Source organism: Guillardia theta, assembly GCF_000315625.1.
Source record: "Guillardia theta CCMP2712 unplaced genomic scaffold GUITHscaffold_70, whole genome shotgun sequence".
Lineage (NCBI taxonomy): Eukaryota > Cryptophyceae > Pyrenomonadales > Geminigeraceae > Guillardia > Guillardia theta.
Genome location: NW_005434604.1, coordinates 193,494 through 214,405, shown reverse-complemented (window position 1 = coordinate 214,405; position 20,912 = coordinate 193,494). Strand labels below are relative to the sequence as shown.

The following is a 20,912-nucleotide window of genomic DNA, read 5'->3' as shown; positions in this document are numbered from 1 at the left end:
ATATCTTGCGCAGACTCAAATATGTTTCTGTAAATTCAAGATATAAAAAAATATTTTGAACCTTGAAAACAAATCGGATATTTCCTCTTCGTTGCACACATTGACCTGCTTCTACCCCACCCCTCCTCGCTCCTTCGGAACCCCACCCCCGACAGGACACAACCCCACCACCTCCCATGGCCGCAACCATACCGACCTCCCTTCACAAGATACAAGGACCCCTGTAATATATTTCGCAAGTACCGGTGGTTGTCCTTGCTTTTTTTTAAAGGATTTTTTGCGTGAAAAGGCACAGGACTGGAGATGACATCTGTGGAGGGTTCCCATGACGGGGGTGGGCACTGTTAAGTACCGGTAGGTGATAGCTGAGCTGTAGTCATATGATCAGGGGTACAGTCGGATGGTTGACGTTTGACCTGGACAGGTAGGGGTACGTTTGTCAAGGTGGTAGGTAGGTGGTGCGTCTCTTGAGGAAATGCAATGATTCACATGACCACCCCTATCTTGCTATTGAAAAAATACCCTTCCAGATGAATCACCCCTCTTTCCCGCGAAAAGTACCCTCACCCCTTGGAACAACCGACATTGCTACCCACCCAAAGGCGTTCAAACCTGACGGAGTCAACCACCCTACCCCCCAGCTCCATGCCCGTCCCTCACCCCCTTGTGGCCCCTTCATCACCCCCACCATCTACCCATTAGAGATCTCGTAAATATCACCCCGATGAGAAGACTACCCCCTACCCCCGAAAGGCACCGATTGACTCGTTTTCAATCATCAGTACCGGTACTTTGGATATCAAAGATATGGGTGATTGATCACCCCACCCCACTAATTGGGGCCCTCCTGTCCCCATTCCTAGGGTTAGCGCATCGCAATGGTGCAACCCTCAGGAGCGGTTTCATGACGATCCTAAGGACTGTTTCTACCATCACCCTCGCTCATCGCCATATCATTGAACACAATTGATGATCTTCATCGTCCCACATTCATTCACCTCTCAAACCTCTTGTATCTTTCCTCTCACACAGAGTTTGTTCTGCTGAAGGCGCTTTCGGTACATTTCGATGCACTTACCTCGAAACTGCTTCCCCCTGCCGCTATATTGTTGCTGATATGAGACTCCATGGTTGTTTTGGTTGAATGAGCTAAAGCTGTGCATATCAAAAGTGGACCAACCTTTGCATGACTTCCATCTCTCGTGCTCAAGTTGTCCTCGATGCTGCTTTTCTCTGTCTGCATCTTAAGCACGAAGATAGATGTTGTTGCTTCTTGTTTGCTGTTGAGGATCAAAGAAGTATACACGATCAATGATTTCACATCTATTCACGCATATCAGTACCAGTGCTGATGACAGCCTCCAAAATTATCCCAGGCATTACAGACTTGACAAGAAATGTCCCTACTTGTTGCAAGGCTGCAAGGACTGACTTGAATGTTCTCAGTTGAGGCTTCTAACCGTGCGAGCGTTGGAAAATGACAGATAGTCGAGAAGAACACCGCAATCAGCAGGTGAAAGTCACTTCAACTTTGATTTGGTGTTACATCCTTTGCAATAGAGCTGATTGTGGGTCTCCAGGGTTTACGAGGTGAAGGCACCTCGCATCCTAACCACAGGCCGTTGGCTCCGGTTTACATCCGCTCTTCGGATGCAAACTCTGTCATAGCATCTCTCAATGGAGCTGTGGAGTCTTCCAATGATGTTTTTACTGGTGTCCCCCAGGAGGTGCTAGACCGAGATACCTGTCGCATGAAATATGCAGATGCTATACTTCGGGAGCTTGAGAAACAGAATGAGAAGCAGGAATCTGATGCGAAAGACAAGTCTGAATCGACTGATGCCCAGAAAGGATGCCCGCATTCTGCAGGACTCATCATACCTGGTCTTCAAATCGACACGGAGGAGGACGACAGGCTATGTGAAGTATGTCAGTGCGGCTATGAAGATGACGAAGAAGTCATGGTTCTCCCGTGCCAACACTTCTTCCACAGCGAGTGTGTTGGGCGATGGCTAAGTATGAAGACAACTTGCCCCAAGTGCCGACACGAGCTGTCACCGCCTGCGCCAACAGAGCAACGTGAAGTGATCATAACGAGGACTACAACGATCGAGTGGATGCCGATAACACAGTGGGTTCCTGCTAGCACGACAACGGTAGAAGTCCGTTCAGAGGTAGGTAGCGACTATGAGACTGTTACAACCACCACCACTCGCCCTGTTATGATCCAAGGTCCAAGCAGGTCTGTTTCCCATGTCATACTCTCCTTATTCTTTTTCATCATATTTTTTTCACGATGTAATATTTATAGCAGCCTTCCGCAACCGCCCAATGGATTGAACAATGTTGCACCTCCAAACATGAATGCAAGGCCTCTTCCAATACCAAACTCTCTTCCGAACGTGAACGGCAACCTTAATCCCATCAATCCTACCAACCTTCAGAATCCGCAAAGTTCCAACGGCTTCAGGCCTGCGCCGAATAATGCTCTGAATTCTCAAAGCTCAGGGTGAGCTGAATTCCAGACTGATTTGAATCCTTTGTAACATGTCTTGTCTGTCCTCAGTCCATCCAGCAACATTCCCGTCCTGACTGCGGCAGAATATCAAAGGTTGCTAGAGAGAGCCAACGAAGCGCTTCAACAAGTACAAGGAGATGGTTCAGATGCTTCCCAATCCCAAGCTCATCAATCATCGTCAGCGGCTAGGTACTCTTTCTGTCAGATTCTTGCTGTTCCTGATCTTCTTCAATCAAGGATACCGGTGTTGACTGAGGAGGTATACCGAAGGCTCTTGGAAAGGGCCAATGAGGCGCTGCAGCAAAGAAACGAGGACGGGAGTGAATTGCCTCATACGAATACGATCCCTGCTGGTCAAGGGCAGACTACGAGGTCTCTTGTTTCGCTTCTCAGCAACCAATGCTCACTTACTGCTCCAGTTCGATCGGGTCCTCCTCACCAGGCCAAAGTTCCAACCCGGCCTCCTTCGGTGTGTTGTCTCAAGATTACCCAAGGCTTGACCGAGTCCCCGAGCCTCTGCCGAGTACACAAGGTTACTCGCTCCATGTGAAGTAGGCGGCAGATTCACTCATGACCCCAGGAAATTTGCACGGAACTTCATGGACTCCACAGAGTACTTCAGTTGGACCAACACAAAGAGCATGGACAAGTCCTGTTGCCTCGAGCAATCACCCTGCCAACAATGCTCATCGCAGCACCAGCATACAGGTGATTGCCGTGCACTGCAGACAACCATTTTGACTTGTTGTCTTCCAGTCCAACGCTGTGATTCCTATGTATGGATCCCCCGACTGGTCCAACAGGTGCATCTCTTTCTGATGAAGATCAAAGTTTCTCTGACCAGTCGATCTACAGCAGCATATCTCTCTCTTCCAGCGCATGGCACGTGCTTGAAAACATGTCCCCTCCCACCGGGCCCCACCCTCGCATCATCGCGAGCGCTCTCAACCCAAACATTCCTACAGTGGATTCAGGTAAAAGAGACTCCTCCCTGTCCTTGTCCTCTGACGATGCTCCAAGGCTCTCCCACTCTTCAACCCATCGCAGCGATGGGAGCCATTCCCGTCACCCCTCCTCTCCTCCCAGGTACGACCAGGGCAGCATCCTCGTCCCTGTATTGATCGTTGAGTGCAGGAGGGCCGATCTTGGTGCCGTCTATGGAGATTGCTTCCTCTCAAGTGTTCACTGATGTCAACCCCTTAATCGTCCTCATGCAGTGAAGCTCTCGGCTGGCCCTCCACCCTCTCAAATTTTGTGTTTTCGCCCTGCCGACCGCAGGGCAGCAGGTCGGCAGGACAGCAGCGCAAATTTTTGCATCATTTATCTTTCTTTTTTATCGCAGTCAAATGTAGAACAGGATGGCTTCAATGTTTTCATAAACAGACAGGAGCTTTTAGGACTTTTTACATTGGTGGTGAAGCATACAATCTTACAAGATAGGGATGGTGAGCGAGTAGAGAAGAAGGGAAGGAGCGGAGGAAAATTTTGGTCGGTTGCTCAGCTGATGTATGCCAGGCTGGCGGTAGTGGGGGAATGAACGACAGGCAGCTGACTTGGACTGCGACAAGTCACGAGCATCGTAGCAGGAGGAAGAATCTCACTCACTCTGTCGCTCTTCGCAGACGAGCTCCCTGATTGAGGATCAGCTCCTCTTGGAGGATCTACGGGCACGTCATGGAGAGGAGGATTGAGACTGCAAATCTTGCCTGCCATGGTTGAGGATAAAAAGTTCTCCTGATGTAAGCGACGGCGACATCCGACAGCAGCACGACAGACACCTGTAGGCAGCCTGATGAGATGGGGGAGCGGGAGGACAGGTGGGAAGAGGGAAGTGAAGGGGGGGCTGGAAGGGAGAAGCGATGTTGAGGGGAGGCGGGCGGAGGAGCAAGTGGAAGAGAGGAGATGGGGGAATGGGGACGAGCAAGCAGCCTCAAATACCCAGAGGATGACGACAAGCCAGCTGTGCGTGCTCCTGAGCACCTCGTTGTCGACAGTCCCGCAGGTGGAGACAGGGTTCGAGTCGCCGAAGGCAGACAGAGGGCAGAAGAAGGTGTTGAGGATGAGGAGGACCATGTAGAAGGCGAAGAGGGAGAGCCAGATGCAAACGTGCGTGATGATGGTCCAGTGCCGCAGGAACACGATGATCTTGAGCGTCACAGCCCAGACAACCGCCTCTGCCAGCAGCATCCCGACACCGTCCGCGCTCGCGACCTTCCCGTCCTCCACGTAGGGGGCAGTCTGAAAGCTCGCCATGGAGTAGATGATGCCCAGGGTGAGGACGACGCCCTGGAGGAAAGCCTGAAGCTCCCACACGAAGAAGGACCAGAGGCTGAGGGGCTGCTTCCTGTCGCTGGTGCAGTAGAGCTCGGGGTAGAGGGAGATGACGTCATGCGTCAGGTCTTTCTCGAAAATGGCGAGAGCGAAGGGAGGAAGCCCGGTGAAGATGATGTTGAACCCCAGGATGATCCAGGCGCTGTAGATGGTGGTGGAGGAAAAGAGCGTGTAGAAGAAGTAGACAACCTGGGGGGAGCAGAAGCAGATGTTCTTGAAGAAGGAGTACTTGATCAGCTCCGACGTGCGCAGGCAGGAATGTCTTCCATGCACTGCCAGCAGCTTCTTCAAGTGCCGGAACTCCCCGATGGCGAAATCGGAGGACCGAGCCGCCTGCATCCCCTCGTTCCCCATGATGCCGATGCCCACGTTGGCCGCCAGGATCATCGGAACGTCGTTCCCTCCATCCCCCACGGCTAGCGAGACTTTGTTGAGCTTCCGAATCACCAGGTCCACCACCTGCGCCTTCTGCACGGGAGCGCAGCGGGCGCAGACGATGACTGTGCATGCCTGGCAGAGCGCAACCAGTTCCTCCTCCGCTCTCGTCTGAGCAAGCGCGAGAGCGGCTCCTCCTATCACAAGTGCCTTCCCTTGCGGCCCCGGCGGCTCCTCCCTCGCTCTCCTCAGCTCCTGCTCCAGCTCCTCCCAGGTGGACGAGTCGATGACGGAGAGCGCCATGTCGGAGGAGATGATGGAGGAGGAATAGGCGATGGTCAGGGCAGTCTGAAGCTTGTCTCCCGTCAGGATCCATACGTGCATGCCCGCACGGATCAGGTACTGGACAGTCTCCGGCACTTCCTCCTGCAGTTTGTCTTCAACCGCCGTCACGCCATGGCAGGTAAGATCCCTCTCGAGGGTGTCATAGAGCCGCGCTACCTCCTCCTTGCGGCGATCGAACAAGCTGCTGGTGCGGAGGAAGGAGGTTTCAAAGGCGATGAACTCATCTGAGTCGTTCGTAAGGCAAGGAGAAAAAGCTTGGAGGTTCAGAAGCAAGAGGAGGTAGGTGAAGAAGAGGAAGGAATAATCTGGTAGGAAGTGCAGGAGCAGGAGCAGGAGCAGGAGCAGGAGCAGGAGCAGGAGCAGGAGCACCTTCTGAGATTTCTCTCGCAGCAATCATGAGAACTCGATATCCTTCGGTCGCGAAATGTTCGGAATCCTGAAAGATTGGATGAGAGATGTTAATGAGTTGAGACAAGACGAGGAGAAAGAGACGTTGATAGCGATGCGAGAATACAGGTTATGAAATGACGATAAGACAGGAGGAAAAGGATATGTAATAAGCATTGGAGGAAATTACAAGGTCGAAAGGGTCGGCAAAACGGGAAAAGGCAGAAAGATGTTTTCATCACCTTCATCATCTTCTCGAGTACTGCTGCGTCTGTGTTGTCTTTGCATAGAGGGAGCATGGCCATGTCTGCCCCTTTGCTCAACAACATTCTTGTCCCATCCTTTCTCTGAAACCAAAAATTCAGAATTATGTTAATTATACCTCACTCTACGTAGTCTCTCCCTCCCTTCCACTCTCCCTCCCTTCCTCTCTCCCTCCCTTCCTCTCTCCCTCCCTTCCTCTCTCCCTCCCTTCCTCTCTCCCTCCCTTCCTCTCTCCCTCCCTTCCTCTCTCCCTCTCTCACTTTCTCACTTTCTATTCCTCCCCACTTTCCTTTCATCACATCACTAAGACCTCTCTTGTTGCTACATACACCCCATCGGACCTCCCAGCCCCTCACTTCCTAGTATTTGACATTCGAAGCATCAGTGTCTGACCTGAATCAGGACTGACATACGGCGTCTCTCAGGTGTGAACTCGATGACATGTAAGACTTTGTACTCGATCGTTCGACCGTTGTCATCCAGGATAATCACCTGCAAAGAAGGAACACGAGGGCGATCAGAAGGGAGAAGGAGAGGACAGGAAGGAAAGAGAAAGAGAAATGGAATGAGGGGCGAGGAAGAAATGGAGAAAAGGAATGGGGAGAGGATGGTGACAAAAGGTGAGAGGAGAAAGAAGATACGATGAGATAGGGGAGCAGAGCAGTTGGAAAGAAGGAAAAGCAGAGGATAGACAGAGAGGGACGAAGGGAGGAGGCGGTAACTTACATGTGAAGGCTCGCGATGAAACAACCTCCAACCATTCTTTGCCGCACACTGTCAAGGCATCAGAGGCATGGCAGGGACAAGCGCGCTCATCGAGACCTCAACAAGGCCGATCTCGTCTGGGCTGGAGCTGACGAAGGTCGTCGGGTCAGAGGAGGCGAGGTCAAGCGTGCTGTCGATGTCCTTGGATATCTCCGGAACGACGTCGTTGCAGATGGTAAGAGCCTCCATGAAGGTGAGCAGGGATCGCTGCAGCTGCGGCGTCGTCTCCTGACTCCCCATAGCCTCTGCAAGCTGACCGTCCATGACCTCTGAGAAAACTCGGCCGTACACGGAGCAGCCCTTGAAGACCATCTGGTTCTTGGTAAGCGTTCCCGTCTTGTCACAGAAGACGTATTCGATGATGCCGAGCTCGGAGTTGAGGTTAGAAGTCAACACCTACTCGCACATCAAACCCAGGCTCCTGCCTCTCTCTCCTCACCCGCATGTTTCCTCGCTCCTCAGACCACAAGTCATCGTCCCACTGCATGAAGAAAGACTGCCACAGTTGTGTTAGCCTCCCCTTCCCTCCCCCGGCTTTCCAATCCTCCTCCCCTCCCCTCTGCTCTGCTCTGCTCCTCTCCTCATCTTCCGCCTCTCAACAAGACCTGCAGGAAGATGGAAACCTCGAGCGTGACCATGAGAGACAGGGGGATGAAGGTGTTGAGAAGCATCAAGTTGGTGAAGAAGTTGAGGAAGAGGTTTTGGCTGCTCTGAGAGGCCTGTAACATCCTCGTCATCTTCGACATGCAGGACAAGAGCAGGCAGAGACGTTCTGCAGGTAGAAGTAGTTGTTTGTAGAGGGAGCGACAGCGTACGATCCTCCCATGAGGGCTAGGGACAGGATCGTGAGGAAGACGAAGAGCATGGCGATGCAAAAGTTCAGCGTCTTGTCCATCGTGGAGAATTTCCTGTAGCACAAGAGGGTGAGGAGAAGGGTGAGGATGTTCTGAGAAGAGAAGCTCAGAGCAGAGGAGGAGGAGGAGGAGCGAGAAATATCGGAAACGAAATGCTCACGTTCTCGCGGCACTTGAGTTTTTTGCAAGCTTGGATTCCATCCCCTGGATGAGCAAGAGAACATGTCAGTGAAGGGGAGACAGTCTGTTCCGGCATCATCTTCATCATTCAGGTTGTCACATCATTGCTTCCTCCTCAGGTTCAATCTTATCACATCAAAACTACCGCATACACGACGATCCCGACTGCCCAGCTTGTCTTCTTCAAACGAGCCCCGCGCAGACAGACGTTCTCGACGGAGATGGGGAACATGGCGCGAAGGTCATGCGAAGGATGTGAATCATGAAGCTGCTCATTCGACACGCTTTGCACGTGCGTGTGCGGCTGGACGGAAATGAAAAGTTAGCAAAATGCTGGATACCCAGCAAGATCACAGAGAGGAAAATGACTCTACATCCCATCAGATAGACTACATGCCTGAACAAGACTTCAACATCAACATACCATCTTCCATTGTCCAGTGAATTCATAAAGATAAGGATTCGGCTTCTCAACAAAGATTTCGCCCTGCAGATTGAGGAGCGAGGCCTCGTCTTGCAGCGACTTTGTATGATCGAGAGCATACCTAGAAGCAAACGACAGTGACCCAGCAGTCAAACACATCTCTCCTCCCCCATCAGGTAGCACTGACACATCTCTCCCCCTCCACTCACATGCGCTTGAGATTCCTCTCTCCATCCAGGTTTGACGTCTCGACAAAGGTGATCCCCGACGGGTCCGAGCTTGAAACCATGACCATGTCCGCCGGAAACACCTGATTCTTCTCAACACGAACAATGTCTCCAACTAGGAGATTCTCCGCAAATATCATCTCGAACTTCCCATCTCGAAACACATACACCGGCTGCGTGTTGGCTTCCTTGTCCGAAACGTACCTCCTGTAATCCTCGTACCCGTCTTTCAACATGCTGATGACCAGCACAATCACCAGGCCCATGATAGTCGTGACAGCTGAATACGCAGCAATGCTGGGTATCAATGATATCACACACTGAATGAGCCAGAAGACGTTGAAGAGACGTCTGAACTGCTCCGCCAGATTCTTAGGCAGGAAGGTGATGATGTTGTACTTTGTAGTCTTGATCTTGTTGCCTGCAGCCCCCTTCGCAGGCCTCCTCCCGCGCCCTGAGGATCAGTCATACACAATGTACCATCAGGTATTAGGAACGCTTCATCACTGACCTTGGAAGAATAAAGGAGGCCGACTGTCTGGATCCGTGAGTGACTTCAGGATCTTGACGATCCTGAAGTTATCTGGCTGAGGCGCATGCATCATGCACGAGAGAGCGTGTCAAGTAAGAGCACAACTCAGCCCTTGTGACTATCCCATGGCTGAAGAATGAAGTGAGGCGCACTGTGGAAGCCATATTCCGCAAGGAAAGGGGGTCCTGCGCCGTGCGCATTGCCATGCCATGGAACAAGATTTCTGTAGTCCATGTTCACGGAGGCGAAGAAAGAATCAAACCGGTCAGGTCACCATTGGACTACAAAACGACACCTGGAAAAGAAAGTGAGGAGAGAAGCCACGGGATCACGGAGGTCGTCTACGCCTCGTCGCTTCCTACTTGACTTTTTCCATGATCACATGCTATCCTGTGATCCTATCACATCGCTATCCGTTTACATCCCTGGTTGCCTTGTTTCCTCATGTGAACGACACATGCATGCACTCCTTACGAACAATACGTCTCTTCCTGCCCCTCAACCATCCCTCCTTCCGCTTACAGCCATCTGTTCCATCCTCCATATCCTGCAGAAAGATCGGATCACCCCCCTTTCCTCTTTCACGGACCCACCCCTTGCAGAGGCAGTTACGTAAAAAGAAAGGTGCTTTCAGTACTCGACTGAATGTTTTAGTTACCTCAAAGGATGGAAATTCCTGGGAATGCAAGGGCAACAATGTGAAGCGCTGCGTTTGTGTAGTAATTAGGATATCAATGAAAAAGAGTATCTTCACATTGTTGCCCTGGCTATGGAAGGTTTTAACACTGCGACATGCCAAACGTTGTTATTTTTCAACTTATCAGAAGCTCAGAAGACGTTGTTTCGCATTGTTGCTCTGAATTCGACAGGCAAAACCGTGCCGTGAGAAGAAAAAACAGTCGAGTCGCAAGACCTTTCAGGGGCATATGTATCCCCAAAGATACTTGGGCGGGCCCGGGATCATCGGATTGACTAGTCATCGCTGGGACCGGACCCGGTACGGGAGGCCCCCGCTTGACCCTGACGGCCACTCAATGACTCATACTGATCTTTAACTTAACTTTGAGTAAAATAACTCATGATCGGACTGTCGCACAGGCCCGGCCGGTTCTCACTGTACCGTACCGGATCTTTTCTGATCATCATGTAGGGGACTTCGAACTTTATCCACAGTGACAGTAAAGGCGCCGGTGACCGTTTTCTGCACGTTTCCCAACACGGCCCTGAAGCAAACTGCAAGCGGCAGCACAGCGGAAGCCTCCGAGGGCATCGTAATGCATATGCTCAGCACGTCCCGCCAAAGGCCTTTCTTTCCATCATCGCCAGCACTGATGGCCTCTTGCAGGACGATGATGCGTTGCGCTTTCCGAGGCTGTGGTGGCTGGCGGATCGCTCGGCGAACAAGGCAACGGCAGCGCTGGATGGTCTCTCGGCCTCGCAAGACGTCTCAGGTGATCCGACTTGCAAACGCATCCGGTCCAGGATCGTTCGTCAGCTCAAGGCCTCCCTGTCCTTCGCTGCCATCATCCATCGCGGGTGCATCCCGGTATGCGTCTCATTCCTTCGGCGGCGGCCACCGCGACATCGCTGGCATGGCCGCGCGGGGGACTTGTCCTGCGCGCAGTTAAGTGAAGGTATCAGTTAAGTTTGGGGGACAGCAGTCGGCAGGATTGGTGATGCGGGTATAGTCCAGCAACTGAGCGATAGTGCCGCACTTAGGAGTAGAACAGATGAACAATGAAGCTAGATTTGTTTATGTACAGCAGTAAGAGAACACACGTCAATGTTCGTGCAATCCCATTCCGATGACGTGGCCAACGTCTAAGATGGGTTGCTTATATGTCGAGGTCAGGCTTAACCCGTAATACAGCAATGAGTAAACATGTGTATCGGTTTATACCAGCCTCATGCTTTCATCATACCAATGTGTTGTACGTACGTCTACGTCCAGTACACTGATCTTCGATTCTAGCATTATACACCTCGCCAGCGTACGTAGCCTCTTACGACTACTCGCATGATGCTGCCATGTCCGTTACTGACGTAACGTCATGCGGGTGCAACATCAATTGGGTTTGGTTCTCGCTGTCTTTTCTCTTCTCGCCGTTTGGCCAGTGCGACAGTGTTGAGGGTCAAGCCTCCTCGACTATCCTGATTGTCCTACGGTACTGATCTTTAACTTAACTTTGAGTAAAGAAGCTGCGGCCCGTATGGTACGGTCCGGGCCCGGGGGCCCGGGATGCCAGGTGACGCCGAAGTTGCGCGGCAATTTCAAGCGGCCACGCCGGTGGACCGTCCGATCCGATCCGACCAGTCGCTAAAACTTACTGATAAGTGAAAATTACGCCGCAAGTTTCCCTAAGAGATGAGTCGCTTGTTGTGTTCAGGTTCGCGTCTAGACGGGAGATAACATGTCGCTGAAAGGCGTCGCGACTCCGTCGGTGTTCTCTGTTGAGGCAACCATCTTACTAACGAGCGAGCACGGGATGCTGATGAGTGTGCCTGTTGACAGTGGGGAGAGAGGGAGGCTGAGAACGAGAGCAAAGTCCATCGCGCGCCAGGCTACGAGAAGGAGCTCGTGTCGCTGCCTTTCTCGGATGAGCCGCACATCAACACCATGTCCGCTTGTTTGAAACGTGCACGAGACAAGTAAGCACGATGATGTTGGTCCCCGTTGATTGTCGTTTCAGGTTTGCAAGCCGCCCATTCTTGGGGGAGCGGACGCGGGAGCCGGAGGGCAAGAGAGGAAAGTACGTCTTCGAGACCTACGAGAAATGCTATACAGACATCCTGAGGTCTGTCTTGCTAGCTGCTTCATGTCACTCAAGCCTTGTCGGCAGGTTGGGGGTTGGCCTCGTGCAACAGTGCGGGCTGGATAGCACAGGAAAGGAGGGGGAGAGCCAATTTCGCATTGGAATCTACTCGTACGTTGCAAATATGATAAGGAGTATCGGTGATGAATGCTGCAGAATCAATCGCTCCGAATGGACGAAGCTGCTTCATGCTGCCTGGAGGTCCCGCATCGTGGTCTGTTGATCGCAGCATTGGAACGACGGAGAGTGAGGGATTCACGTCAGGTTGTTCCCCTGTACGACACGCTCATGCTCAACTCCGTCACTTACATCGTTACTCATGCCGAGTTAACGACGGTTAATGAAACATCCTCGCAGGAGGAGCTGACATTCTTGTCCTAGATCGCAGCAGAACGAGCAAAGTTGCCCAACTTGATCAAGTGCGACTGGAAGGGCTCGAATCTCAGGAACATCGTGAGGGGAACTGAAGTTTGACTTCAAAGCCCTGACAAGTTGTGAAAGATTCTATTCGAGGATCCTACAGAGGAGGAGATTTCTAGTGCACTAGTTGCTGGTGATATGACAGAAATGGTCTTGCTTCTACTCACGTTTCTCTTCTATATCCCAAGGCTTGAAACTCTTCTCCTTCAGTAACATTATCTTGACATCCGCTCAAAGTCCCGTGAGCAGCCATGGGCCCGAGCATAAGAACCCTTTTAACGCCTTGCTTGCAGTCTACCTTGATGCCGGCTCCAAAGGACTGGGCCTGCATCATGTACACGAGCGGGACGACCGGGGTCCCCAAGGGAGTGATCCAGACGCACGAGAACGTGCTATCCTCAGCTGCTGGAATTCTCCGTCAGAACTTCCGTGAGGACTTGCTGCTTGAAGACAACCTCTACATCTCCTACCTCCCCCTCGCTCACTCGCTCGAAGTCGGGCTCCAGAACTGCGTTGTCTTGGTTGGCTGCGCCATCGGCTTCTATCAGGGAGATGTCAAGAAGCTCGTGAGTGAGGACCTGCCGGATCTCCGACCGACCATCATGGCTGGAGTTCCGAGAATCTACGCGCGTATCTATGACAAGGTCTTGATGGGCGTTGAGAGCAAGGGTTTCATCGCAAAGACCATCTTCAACTGGGGAATGAGATCGAAGAAGACCAAGTTCATTTACAACAAGATACTCTTCAACAAGCTCAAACGAGTGCTCGGCGGAAGAATCCGTCTGCTGGCCTCAGGCGCTGCTCCTCTCAGTGCAGAGCTTCACAACTTCCTCAGGCAAGTCTTCGACTGTCCTGTCCTTGAAGGGTACGGGATGACTGAGAACTCTGCTACTGCTTGCGTTCAGCCGCTTGGCAGTATCAAAGGAGGAAATGTCGGGGGCCCAACGCCAGTAGTTGAGGTGAAGCTGCGAGACACTGAAGACTACAAGAGCTCAGATGTTTATCCGACGACAAAGAGAGAGTTTGAGCAGCAGGCTTCCTTCAAAGGACCCTTCGATCCCACTCTTGCCGGCAGAGTGGTCGAGCGAGGAGAGATCTGCTTGCGGGGTTTCAATGTGTTTCCGGGTTACTTGAAGAATGAGGAGGAGAGCAGAGAAGCGCTTGACGACAAGGGTTGGCTCCACACGGGCGATATCGGCATGTGGAATCAAGACGGCTCGCTCTCAGTCATCGACCGCAAGAAGAACATCTTCAAGCTCGCACAAGGCGAGTACGTAGCGCCTGAGGCTGTTGAGAATGCCTTGAGCGCCTGCAAGTGGGTGGGACAGTGCTGGATCTACGGCAACTCCTACGAGAACTACGTGGTCGCAGTGATAGTGCCAGATCGAGAGGTCTTGATGACGTGGGCAGGAAGGCACAGGCCGAGGACGAGCATGGCTGACCTGGTAAGGGATCCTGCAGTGAAGAGGATGATCTTCGATGACGTCATCGCCATCGGGCGCGCGGCGAAGTTGAGGGGCTTTGAACTGCCGTGTGAGATCGAGTTTGAGACCGAGGTGAACGAGGCGGGTCAGGGGTTCACCATAGAGGAAGAGCTGGTCACTCCCACCCTCAAGCTCCGGCGGTCAAACCTAGTCAAGAAGTACCAGGCGAGGATCGATGCCATGTACCAGCAGATCCGAAAGAACGACAAGATCGCGAAGAAGATATAGCGTTCACCAAACTCAGTAGCTATGAGACGGCTGACTTTCTTTCTGCTGTTCTCGTATGGTTGTTGTATCATAGTGCCAAGAAACTAAGAGGCCTCCTTGCTCTTGAGTGATCTGTTTTGAATCTTGTTGATGAGTCCTAGCATTCAAGCTTGATCGAATAGAACCTTGTATGTTTGCTACTGTTGCAGCATGAACATGTCGATGAGAATGGCGAGAGAGCTCCATGTCTCAGGGTCGTTGGAAGTGGAGAGGCCAAGGGAGGGGATGATGGCAGACAGGCTGCCCTCCTCATCACAAGGCCTCCTGGGCCTCCAGCCTTACACTGCTGGAAAAGAGAAGTAGACCGAGAAAAGAATCCAATGGATGCAAGACTCTCTTCTACCCTGCATTGCCTCTCAGCCTTCAGCAGCTGCGATCTGCAATCTGTTGCTCCAGCAGAGTGGAAAAAGTTATAAGAAACAATCAAAACGCATTGTTGTCAGAAAATCATCCCACAGAAACAAAAATACACGAACAAAATATGGACTGTCATTTAAAGCAATTGATTGATTGAAAAAATATGTATAAATATTTCGACATGTTGTGATGATGCTCTTGCCCGAGGTGCCTTGTGCATGTATTAAGGAATGTTCCGAACCTGCCGGATCCTTCTTTTACATCATGTGACCACAGGGATCTGGTCTTGTTCCTTGAATTGTTTCAGTTTGGATCTTGAGCTTCTGTGGAAGAAAAGAGGTCAAGTTCCACTTCAGCTATTGCAATCAAGCTCTACCGTTTGAGGGACGTCCGCCAAGTTCCTGCAAGCAAAACGATCAAATTTCTGAGTATCAGATTTCAATCAGATTTTGAATTACCTGCGAGGGGATTCTGTTTCCAAGAATTTCTTTCAGCAACTTAGAAACTTCCCGAGTTTCTTCTGTCTGTCTCTTGGTGTCTTCTCGTAATCCCTATTTTGTGTCTTATTTGAGATTTGCATCATACAACCGTCGAACCTTAATCTCCTTCAGTACTTGTCTTAGCACATGTGACACTTCTTCATCTCTCACGGCCTTCATACAGATGTTAATCCCGGAAAGCCTGCCTCGCCCAACTCTCGCCTGTCTCAGCATTGGCGACGAAGATTGCGCGTCCTGGGCTTCAGCAGCTACTTGCATGATGTGCTCTAGTGCTCTTGACAGGTTTGGATTCTGCGCTCTTGATTGACTGTCACCCCGCTTTGCTCTCTTGCCTGGTGGCTCATCACCTCTGATTTCCTGTTACGCAACCACGTCAAGGACAAATCAAGCACAAGGTGTACTCAACCTGTGAGTCCAAACTCCCATCAAGGACGGAGCTTGGCAAACAAGATTGTAATGCGAGCGCATGGGCTTGTTTAGACTTCTTGGTCTTCAACTGGGAAGAAGGCAAATTTCGGACCTGGGAGAACATCAGACCTGAATCGAGTTTGCTGAGCAAATTCACCAGTATCCTCCATTCGTCTTGATATTCTGGTATTGTAGGGAAGGTTGGGCAAACGACCTGAAGCATGTGAGTCTCATATTAAAAGAAACCAACATGATATACCGCCAAGTGATGGAGTTGTTGCGACACATTCTTTGCACCGGTCCAGCTGCAATGGATGCAACGGACGCGCTGGAATACAACAAGTCACAGAGGAAATCAAACCGGAGTGGGATCCATACTTTGCTGCTGCAACCCTCTACAGGAGCTGCAGGTTCAAAATGCTTCATGTGACGATTGCAATTTGATCGTGTTTCACTACTTGGCGTTGGATTGTGATTCGAATGTTCTAGGATCGAAAAAAATTCAACCACAAATAACACGAAGACCCACGCTCAGTCAACAAACAGATTTAAATCACCTTGAATATCGCTCGTTGGAGACTGTTGCCTTTTGTTCTCTGCACCTATTGAGAATATTAGATTCAAGCATTTGAGTTGGGTGTGTTTCATACCAACATGTATTGGCTCTGAAGGCATAATGTTCGGACATAAACTCCTATGTAGATACAATTGTTGTGCTTCTCCCATCGATACAGCACCTGAAAAAAACCTATTTGTTAGACCATCAATCAATAGCTTTCATGGCCGCTGCGATTTAGTATTTGTACTGTTATACGGCATGAGCGATACAAAAAAAATTGTGCATCTTTGGACTTCAAGAAGGAAGCACAGCATAGAACCACTGTTTTGTGGGAAGACATTCATTCAAATATCATATCTGATTTTAAAGTCGGGTCCGTTAACCACACACACCATCAGCATTCACCGATGAAAGACCAAAAGCAAGTAAATTGCACACGAGAAACAAACCCCAGCAGCTAGTTGATGGCTATGATGCAAGAGGCAGGAACAGTAGACATCAGATAACAAATCAGAGGGTACTTGGATGAACATCGCAAGTCAACAAGAAGGTTTCCTGTCTCCTCCCTCCTCTCCTTTACCTCCTGCATTACTTTGCTGCTGTGAGCTTTGCATGGTAGTACCGAGGATTGAACCAAGCTTTCCGTTACATCAAGAACTCCTATGACCCCCACCCCTCCCTATCCAGTCACGTCCCTTGAATTGTTGAAAAATGAACCTTTGAGGGATAAAGTACCGGTACAATATTCCTTTGAAAGAGGGGTACTTTCATTTTTGGCAGCAAGCACCGCCTGATGGTACTGTTTTCGTTACAGTGGTCGTTCACTTTCTGAGGAACGACCAGTGTTGTTGGTAACTTTGAGTGCAGTACTGATGGGGCCATGCCAGCCGGGGCCCGGGGCCCGACTAGTCCGAACTGATCGGCGCGGGCCTGATTGTCCACGTACTGCTTTTTAACTGCCTACTTTGAGTGAGAAAGGGATCAAGTTTCTACCGGCAGAGCAACTGATGGCGCATAGAAGGATGCGATGCGCTTGCTGCTCATGGCGATGCGCTTGCTGCTCAATGATGGCGATGCCGAGTGAGAGAACCTTGAGCTAGGAAGCTGAGAGAACCAACTCTTTGTCCGATCTCGGTGGCATGGCGCACATTCAGAGCAATGTGTGGGGGCGATGGTCGCGCGAGCATGCCGTGGTCGAGGGGAAGTCTGCAAGCATCCCAGACTGTGAGGGAGAATATCTTGTGCTGGCCAAGGTTCCCAGACGAAGAGGGAAGCACAGATGGCAGCTCAAGATCGTGAGGAAGAATCCCTCAGCTTCGCTCTGCATCGGGATCGCGGTGGACATACAGGACTCTGACTTGCAGAAGGGAGCGCTGGACACGTACTTCAACGATCGGCTCTGGCATTACTGCAATTCCGACGGATGCTTGCGGAGTGGCGGCCGCCAAGTCCCGGCGTCAGATCAGAAGGAAAAGCGGATGACGGGAACAGGCGATGTGGTAGATGTCTTCTTCGATGTAGATGCTGGCCTGCTCTCCTTCGGCGTCAACGGCGACAAGCTGGATGCCACCATTCGTAATGTAGTCCATACGAGCTTCCTCGACCAGTTCTCACCGGGCGAACGAACGTCCGACAAGGGGTATGGACAATTCTACCTGTTCGTTTCCATGACTTCTGGCGATCATGTGGAGATGGAGGACGCGCCGGCAGAGCTGACATACACTGCTGGTGTGTGTAAGTACGCATCCGAACATGACATCATTCCCAACGAGCCTCTTCTTGAATCTGGCTCTGCCCCCATACACTTCAGCATCGATCGACCGCTGCCTCCGGGCCTTCATTTCGATGAGGCCACGGGGATCATAAGTGGGAACCCTACAGGGCAAAGTTCGCTGAGCATGCAAGGTTGGAGAGACCTGTGCTTGCAGATGTACATGGGCAAAACCAGCGACAGCGGATGGAAGAAGGCAAGAAATGCGCTCCTCAAAGAATTAGGGATGAACCTGACAGAAGAAGAGATCCGAGAACGAGCAAGGGAGATCTTCAACAAGTACGATGAGGATGGGTCCGGGCAGATAGACTTCGACGAGCTGAAGGCTCTGATGACTTCGCTTCACATACAAGTTTCTGACGAAGAGTTGACGCACATGGCGGCTGAGTTAGACGTTGATGGCAGTGCTGAGATCGAGATCCTCGAATTCGAGGAGATGCTGTTCAAGATGTATCACAGCAAAGACAAGTACGGCGCCTGGAAGGAAGCAGGGTATGCATTGATCAAGAAGTTGGGGGAAGGACTAGACGTGGAGCTTGAACTTCCCATCCGATGTAGAGAGGTGTTCAACGAGTTTGACGAGGACGGGTCGGGGAAGATAGACATCGGAGAGCTTGAGCTGGCGTTGAACAGTTTGGGCCTGGATGTGGAGCAAGCGACGATACTTGAAATGATGGATGAAGCAGGGATAGATCAGGGATTGAATGATCCAGGAATTGACTTTCAAAGCTGGAAAAATCTTCTGACGAATATCTACGTTGGCAACAATGATGATGTCTGGGAGAGTGCGAAGGTGGGGATCGTGAAAATGATCGGTCCAAACCTGAAGAAAGAAGAGCTTTGGGAGAGGCTCGATCAAATTTTCCAAGAGATGGATTCAGATGGTTCTGGCGAGTTATCCATTGATGAGCTGGTGGTTGCCTTGAACAAGGTTGGTGTCACAATCAAAGACGATGAACTGGCAAGGATGATAGACGAAACCAACTTGAACGGCCGCCTATGGACCATCACTGCCATGAATCGTTTGGGATCGACTAAGTTTGTGCTGAAGCTTTCCATACTAGAGACCGTGTCAAACTTGCAGTACGAATCTCTTGACGTCTTCTGCGCGGTGGAACAGAAGTTGAAGCCTATCAAAGTCGCCACACTCAAGGGAACGAGGCCGCACAGGTTCTCTATCGACCCTCCGCTTCCTGAGGGAGTGTCCATCGATACTGAGACAGGAACTATTGCGGGGAGACCACTGCACGACTCAGCAAAAGTTCTTCACACAGTCACCGTGCAGAATGATGTCGGGCACGCCCACTGTCAGGTCTACTTCCAAGCTCTTGACCCCCCCGTGGAGCTGGAGTACTGCTTCACCAACGTCATCTACCGGCAGGGAGAGCTGCAGCTGGACGCGTGGAAGTCAGCAAGAGCGTCGTTGATTTCAAAGCTGGGAAAGAGGATGGATGACAATAGACTTATCTCAGCAGCCCGGGAGCTGTTCGACGCCATTGACTCGGATCACTCCGGGTCAGTAGACGCCAAGGAGATGGGGGACGCGCTGGAAGCGTGGGGGGTTCGTATTTCCGAGGAAGACCTGAGCAGCATGATGAGGGAGGCCACGAACAGCGATCGCGGAGAGGAGCAAGAGATCTTCTTCGACGACTTTGTGAGGATTGCGAAGCAGATGTACTCTGGGCACAGAGAAGGAGCTGACCACTTCAAAGTCAACCAGGAGGGCGACTGGATCAAGGGCCCCCTCAAGGTGAAGGCCATCAATGGAACCCACCCCTTCATCTTCAGCACGAGCCCCGAGCTTCCTGAGGGACTGAAGATCGACAGAGAAACAGGCGCCATCAGTGGAGTTCCCCTGAGGTCTGCGGGAGCGACAGACTACGTCATTCGAGCGAGCAACAGGGTTGGCTCCACTGAGTGCGAGGTGAGCATGGAAGTGATGGATCCGCCTTCAAACTTCCGGTACAAGTTAGTCGAAGACGTGGTCAGACTCGCCACCAACACCGCCTGCCGACCCATGAAGTGCGCGACGAATGGAACGGCCAAGTCGAAGAATGGGTGCATGAGGTTCCTTGTTGGGATCGATCCGCTGCGCTTGCGGACCCTCTTTGACTCCTACGATGACGATCAGTCCGGCACTCTGGACTTCTCAGAGTTCAAGGAGATGCTGAGCATTCTTGGTATCCGCCTGGCCAAGTCTGACATGGAGGAAATCTTCTCGTCCATGCTCTTGGAGGGCTCTGACTCCATCACCTTCGACGCCTTCTCCAGGTACTTCTCCTCTGCCCTCCCCAAGGGCCTGCACCTCAACGAGAACGACGGGTCCATCACTGGCGTGCCTCTGCTGCCCTCCCAGCTTCGGTTGTACGTGATCACAGCATGGAATCCGGTAGGAGAAACCTCCACCACGCTTAACATGGAGGTTCAAGACGCTCCGTCTCAGTTTCGCTATCGCTCCTCGGACGTGATTTACAAGCTGCATAGCCCCGAGTGCTATTGCAGAGTCGATGCTGACCCTGAGACTCTGTCGGAGTGCGGCGAGATGTTCTATGACAACACCCTGACCTTCGAGGGAAGCAGTGTCAGCTTCACGGTCTACCCGCCACTCCCTCCTGGTCTAGAGCTGGACGAGAAGACTGGAACGATCAGTGGTGCCCCTACGAGGGAGACAACATCTAGCGGAAAGCCAGGGGTAACAGAAAGCGTCAGGTTCGTCGTTACCGGGAAGAACTACGTGGGGTCACACTCAGTGGATGTTCACATCGAAGTGGCGAAGGTGGCGACAACACTGATCTACATGAAGTTTGACCTCGTCTACTCGCTCAACGAGTCCATCAAGGACAACGAGGTGCTGCTCTGCGACGCCTCTGCTCCGAGGAGATTCACAGTGGCCAGAGAAGTTGAGAAAGCTAGAGAGGTGTTCAACAGGTTCGACAAAGACGACAGCGGGGCTCTTGATCCCAGCGAGTTCCGACTTTGCCTGAGAGATCTAGGGGAGAAGTTGACTGAGGGAGAGTTCCGATGGCTGCTCGCTCAGATCGACAAAGACGGGACTGGACAGATCGAGTTCGAAGAGTGAGAGGCCTGAGGCTTGTCCTCGCTTGCTGACGTTGCTTTGCAGGTTTTGGGAG

At 51.6% G+C, this 20,912-nt stretch overlaps 6 protein-coding genes across 6 annotated transcripts; 3 read left to right on the top strand and 3 right to left on the bottom strand.

Annotated features, from left to right (window-relative positions):
• Window positions 1-1,444: 1,444 nt before the first annotated feature.
• Window positions 1,445-3,738, top strand: GUITHDRAFT_164771 (hypothetical protein; the record flags this gene model as incomplete). Its single annotated transcript, XM_005827010.1, has 11 exons — window positions 1,445-1,513; window positions 1,581-2,242; window positions 2,315-2,509; window positions 2,567-2,707; window positions 2,756-2,890; window positions 2,938-3,050; window positions 3,141-3,226; window positions 3,275-3,321; window positions 3,374-3,492; window positions 3,539-3,604; window positions 3,653-3,738. The coding sequence occupies exons 1-11, from the start codon at window positions 1,478-1,480 to the stop codon at window positions 3,736-3,738; spliced, it is 1,686 nt and encodes a 561-aa protein (XP_005827067.1). The 5' UTR covers window positions 1,445-1,477.
• On the bottom strand, window positions 2,492-3,561 carry GUITHDRAFT_154232 (hypothetical protein). The gene is made up of 8 exons (XM_005827011.1): window positions 3,538-3,561; window positions 3,374-3,492; window positions 3,275-3,321; window positions 3,099-3,226; window positions 2,938-3,050; window positions 2,756-2,890; window positions 2,567-2,707; window positions 2,492-2,509 (listed from the first exon to the last, which is right to left on the bottom strand). Exons 4-6 carry the CDS (start codon window positions 3,159-3,161, stop codon window positions 2,884-2,886), a joined length of 183 nt encoding a protein of 60 aa, XP_005827068.1. The 5' UTR covers window positions 3,162-3,226; window positions 3,275-3,321; window positions 3,374-3,492; window positions 3,538-3,561; the 3' UTR covers window positions 2,492-2,509; window positions 2,567-2,707; window positions 2,756-2,883.
• Window positions 3,739-4,561: 823 nt separating the features above from the next.
• GUITHDRAFT_49091 (hypothetical protein) lies at window positions 4,562-9,083 on the bottom strand (the record flags this gene model as incomplete). Its single annotated transcript, XM_005827009.1, has 11 exons — window positions 4,562-5,793; window positions 6,147-6,303; window positions 6,614-6,712; window positions 7,025-7,381; window positions 7,425-7,481; window positions 7,591-7,704; window positions 7,755-7,893; window positions 8,000-8,043; window positions 8,165-8,287; window positions 8,444-8,564; window positions 8,653-9,083. Coding segments are annotated over 11 exons (2,874 nt in total), but the record flags the coding sequence as incomplete, so codon positions are not given.
• A 2,530-nt stretch (window positions 9,084-11,613) lies between these two features.
• GUITHDRAFT_143034 (hypothetical protein) lies at window positions 11,614-14,147 on the top strand (the record flags this gene model as incomplete). Its single annotated transcript, XM_005827008.1, has 8 exons — window positions 11,614-11,643; window positions 11,715-11,851; window positions 11,893-11,997; window positions 12,043-12,126; window positions 12,172-12,229; window positions 12,280-12,351; window positions 12,397-12,468; window positions 12,729-14,147. 8 exons carry the CDS (start codon window positions 11,614-11,616, stop codon window positions 14,145-14,147), a joined length of 1,977 nt encoding a protein of 658 aa, XP_005827065.1.
• Window positions 14,148-14,800: 653 nt separating this feature from the next.
• GUITHDRAFT_113821 (hypothetical protein) lies at window positions 14,801-15,877 on the bottom strand (the record flags this gene model as incomplete). Its single annotated transcript, XM_005827007.1, has 8 exons — window positions 14,801-14,866; window positions 14,920-14,944; window positions 15,002-15,030; window positions 15,140-15,400; window positions 15,450-15,563; window positions 15,609-15,665; window positions 15,711-15,779; window positions 15,830-15,877. 8 exons carry the CDS (start codon window positions 15,875-15,877, stop codon window positions 14,801-14,803), a joined length of 669 nt encoding a protein of 222 aa, XP_005827064.1.
• Window positions 15,878-18,007: 2,130 nt separating this feature from the next.
• On the top strand, window positions 18,008-20,860 carry GUITHDRAFT_75881 (hypothetical protein; the record flags this gene model as incomplete). The annotated part of the gene is made up of 2 exons (XM_005827006.1): window positions 18,008-18,249; window positions 20,677-20,860. The coding sequence occupies 2 exons, from the start codon at window positions 18,008-18,010 to the stop codon at window positions 20,858-20,860; spliced, it is 426 nt and encodes a 141-aa protein (XP_005827063.1).
• Window positions 20,861-20,912: the final 52 nt, after the last annotated feature.